This window comes from Orycteropus afer, unplaced genomic scaffold (genome assembly GCF_000298275.1).
Source record: "Orycteropus afer afer isolate SDZICR_OR568_19922 unplaced genomic scaffold, OryAfe1.0 scaffold00017, whole genome shotgun sequence".
Lineage (NCBI taxonomy): Eukaryota > Metazoa > Chordata > Mammalia > Tubulidentata > Orycteropodidae > Orycteropus > Orycteropus afer.
Window position 1 is genome coordinate 14882848 of NW_006921604.1, and position 4314 is coordinate 14887161.

General features: G+C 39.8%; 1 protein-coding gene across 1 annotated transcript in view; it reads left to right on the forward strand.

Moving 5' to 3' along the window:
- IL18R1 (interleukin 18 receptor 1) overlaps window positions 1–4314 on the forward strand; it is a 46816-nt gene that overhangs the window by 34684 nt on the left and 7818 nt on the right. The window contains exon 7 of the mRNA XM_007959544.1: window positions 1819–1958. Coding sequence (XP_007957735.1) covers window positions 1819–1958 — 140 coding nt within the window. The remainder of the gene's footprint in view (window positions 1–1818; window positions 1959–4314) is intronic.

The following is a 4314-nucleotide window of genomic DNA, read 5'->3' on the forward strand; positions in this document are numbered from 1 at the left end:
CTAATTTTTTATATCTATCTATCTATCTATCTATATATACACACACAAACATATATATATATATATATATATATTTGTTGTTGTTTGGTGCCATCGAGTCATCTCCAACTCACAGTGACCATATGTGCAACAGAACAAAACACTTCCCAGTCCTACTTTACCTGAGCCCATTGTTGCAGCTACTGTGTCAATCCATCTGGTTGAGGCATTCCCCTTTTTCATTGACCTTCCTCTTTACCAAGCATGGTATCCTTCTCCAAGGAATGATCCCTTCTGACATGACCAAAGTAGGTGAGATGAAGTCTGGCCATTCTCGCTTCCAAGGAGCATTCCGGCTGCACTTCTTTCAAGACAGAAATGTTAGTTCCCTTAGCAGTCCATGGTAGTCTCAGCATTCTTCTGCAACACTGCAACTCAAAAGCATCAACTCTTCTTCAGTCTTCCCTATTCATTGTCCAGCTCTCACATGCATATGAGGTGATTGAAAATACCATGGCCTGGGTTAGACGCGCCTTAGTCTTCAAGGAGTCATCTTTGCTCTTCAGACGTGAAATAAGTCTTTTATGGAAAACTTGCCCAGTGCTCATCTGATTTCTATATACCTCGTATTTTTATAATATATATTTTGATTCTAATACCTCGTCTGATTTCTTGACTTCTGCTTCCATGGGTGTTGATTGGAGATCCAAGTAATATGAAGTCTTTGACAACTTCAATCTTTTCTCCATTTATCGTGATGCTAGTAGCCATCTTGCTATAGGCGTATAGCCTGTTCAGTACATCCACCTAAGAGTACTAACTGGTGCAGTGCCTTCAGAGCCTGTCACTGACAGGAAAGTTAATGTCATGAGCATTTGCCTCACATCAATGAAGGAATAACCTGGTATATTTTGATAAACATCAAAGACGAAGAGTGCCTGCTGCTAGTGGCTGTCCTGAGCCATTTTCTGAGAGTCACTTATATGCCTCAGTGAATGTCTGAGAATAGTTACCTTTTTTAATGTCTTCATAAAACAAAATGATCTTTAGGATTTGAGGAGCAAACTTGTATCTAGTAAGATAAATAATTTACAATCTTATCATAGTTGTGATCACTGTGGGAAGAACTCTGAGTAGTTAACCAAACAAACCAAACATACTGACATCGAGTCGGACCTGACTCATCACAACCGCTCCTTGGGTTTCTGAGGCAGTATCACTATGGAAGTAGATTGCCCAACCTTCCTTCCGAGGGGTGGTTAGGAGGGGAGAAATAAGGAGAAAACAATGGTGAGATTGAATATTTTCTTAATTTTTTAAATTGTCATCATTAGCTTCCAGGCATTTTAATTCTGGGTATTTGACAGCACACTGTTCCTAACTGGTCTCAGGAAGGGCTGCTACTGTAAGCTTAGATGCTCCCCAGAGGAAGAAGAGACTCACTGAAGGCCACGTTTTAAGCATATCTACCAGAAAGGAAAGAAAAGATAGGATGTAGTAAACATGGTAGCTGCCTTTGAGTTTTGTTTTGTTTTTTTCCCAGTTGCTGTCAATTCGATCCCAACTCATGGCCGCCCCATATATTACAGAGTAGAACTGATCCAAAGAGTTTTCTTGGCTGTAATCTTTACAGAAGCAGATCCCCAGGCCTTTCTTTATTGGTGCTGCTGCAAGTATTCAAACAACCAACCTTGGGGCTAGCAGCTGGTCATAAACTGCTTGCACCAACCCCCCCTCCACAGGCTCATTTTGAGTATTTAAATGCATGATTCATCTTTCATGAGTAATTTTGCTGCTAATGAACAAAGCCTACTGCTAAACTCTTTTCCTCTCTTATAGTACCCCAGAAGGCAAACAGCATGCTTCGATATTACTGCACATAAGGAATATTAATGAAAATAATCTAAATTTTCAGTATAATTGCACTGTGGCTGGCGGGGGAGGCACAGACACCAGAGTCTTCATCTTGTTGAGAAAAGGTATGAGAAAACAGTTTTACTCTTGAAAGTTTGTGGCAACTTGGAAGGCTAATGATGAAAGATACCTCAAAGACCATTACTTCCTCATTTTATACACCAGGCAACAAGCTCCTGAGATAGGAAATAATTCAATTTGTGTTACAATCATTTGATGGCAGAGCTGGTTCTCAGCCCTTGCTGGAATCCTTCTGAGCCACAACTCCAAGCAGAGAATGAAAAAAAAAAAAAAAAAAAATCACAGTTCTTTTCTTCTCTTTAAAAAGGCAGCATTTGCCCACAGATAAAGCTCAGAAGGCAGGAATGGTTAGGAAAGGACAAAGGGAAATGGTAACCACAGGGAGGAGGTGGGAGAAATACTATTACATTGTGGGGATTGCAATCAATCTCATGAAACAAAATATGTATGAATTTTGGAATGGAGAACCAACTAGCTCTGTAAACTTTTGGGCAAATTACTAAAAATAAATAAATACGTCTTCTCTTGATCTCAGAGTCATATTGTAATCTCAATGTTGAATCTAAGAACCTAAAGTAAGGAAGCAAGCAGAGCTCAGGGACACAGATTCTGGCAGTAAGTGTCCTGGGGGGAGCATTTGGAGCAGCCCTGTCATACCCACAGCAGCTCAGCCTACGATGAGGTCAGTGAATATTGGATATAACACTGCCTCCAGCCTGTCTTTGCAAGGCATTGGGCTCAGGGGTCTTATAGAGTGGTCATTCACTTAACATATATTAATTAAGGCCTCTCTTTCTTGGACCAGCCCCTGGACTTGGCAGTGTCTTAAAGTTTTTCAGTGGAATTTCTCATGCAATTCTCCAGAATCCTCCATCTCATCCTTTACCCAAACTGTACAGCACAGAGCCATTGGCCCAGTAGCTGTCAGAGTAGCTGTGACTGGACCCAAAAAGCAGTTTTCCAGTTGTCACAGTGGTCACTACTCATTCACTCACTCCTTATTCCCAGGCTGGACTATTAATTTCCAAGATATATTGTAGGGAATGTCTAGTCTCTGAGAGAGACAGAAAGAGATGCATCTTTTTTGGCTCCAGTAAGAAATTGAAGGACTAGGACAGAGAGAACCTAAAGGTCAGAAGCTATTCCCAGGATAGGTTTTCTTAGCTCACCTAGCTCCTTCTTTTAAAACTGCTACTCTACTACATTAAATAATACTAATAATAATATAATAGCTAATACTCATTATATACCAGGCTCTGTGCTATGCTCTTTCACTCTGTATTTACAGCCAGCTTTTATAGATGCAGCAACTCACACAACAAGTAAAATTATATTAACTCAGTCCCATCTAACTCTGGAATCTGAGTTCTTACTTTCTACACGAGTTATTGCAGGGGTCCCCCAGCTTCGTGTGAACGACTGTACACACCTTGGTCCCTGCACTTATATGGGAGAGACATTCAAATCTGTTAGGCTTGTTTGATCCATTCATTACCTTGCTTGGATTTTCTGTGACTGCTTGCTATCAGCCACCACTGTCCTATTTGATCGGTGCAGGACTGTGCTGTCCCTGCCACAGAAGCTTCTAATCTGATCGTTTCTTTGTGCTGTATCGCAAATGCAAGCCACTATTAAGGAGCCTGGTGGTGCAGTGGTTAAGCCCTTGCCTGCTAACTGAAAGCTTGACGATTCAAACTCATCAGCCTACTCTGGGAGAAAAAGATATGGCATTCTGTTTCCATAAAGATTGCAGGCTTGAAAATCCAGTGGAGCAGTTCTACTCGGTCCATTAACGCTTGTTAAAAGAATTGACTCAATAGCAATGGGTAACCCACCATTATCCCATGGAAGAGTATGTGTGTGTATTCATGTGAATGTGTGGCACAGTCGTGATTATATAGATTTTTCAAAAATGCAGAAATCTCATGGCCTTTTTTAGAGTCCACTTATTAAGTAACCATAATTTCTTACTTTCTTCCTAATAGTTTTACTGGAAAGATCATCCCTAAAAATGGTGCTGAGATTAACCAGAGCTTTAAGTGTGTTTGTCCTCTTTGACCTAGAAATCCTCCTTAGAATCCATTCTGGAAAATAATCAGAAAAATGGAGAATGGTTTATGCATAAAGCTTTTCATTGCAGCATTATGTATATTCATGAAAACTGCAATCAATCTAAATATTGGGGTATTATGAATTATAATTTTAATGATGCAGTAAAATGTTCATAAGATAATGCCAAGCAATAAAAAGTAATCACTAGTAATTACTCTCAATTAAGTACAAATTTTCAGGGGGTGAAAAAGAGGAGATGTACTATCATGTTAGCAATAGTGCTCTTTAGAGTGTGGGATGGTTGTTTAAAATTATTTTATTCTCTATGTTGTTGTTGTTGTTGTTATG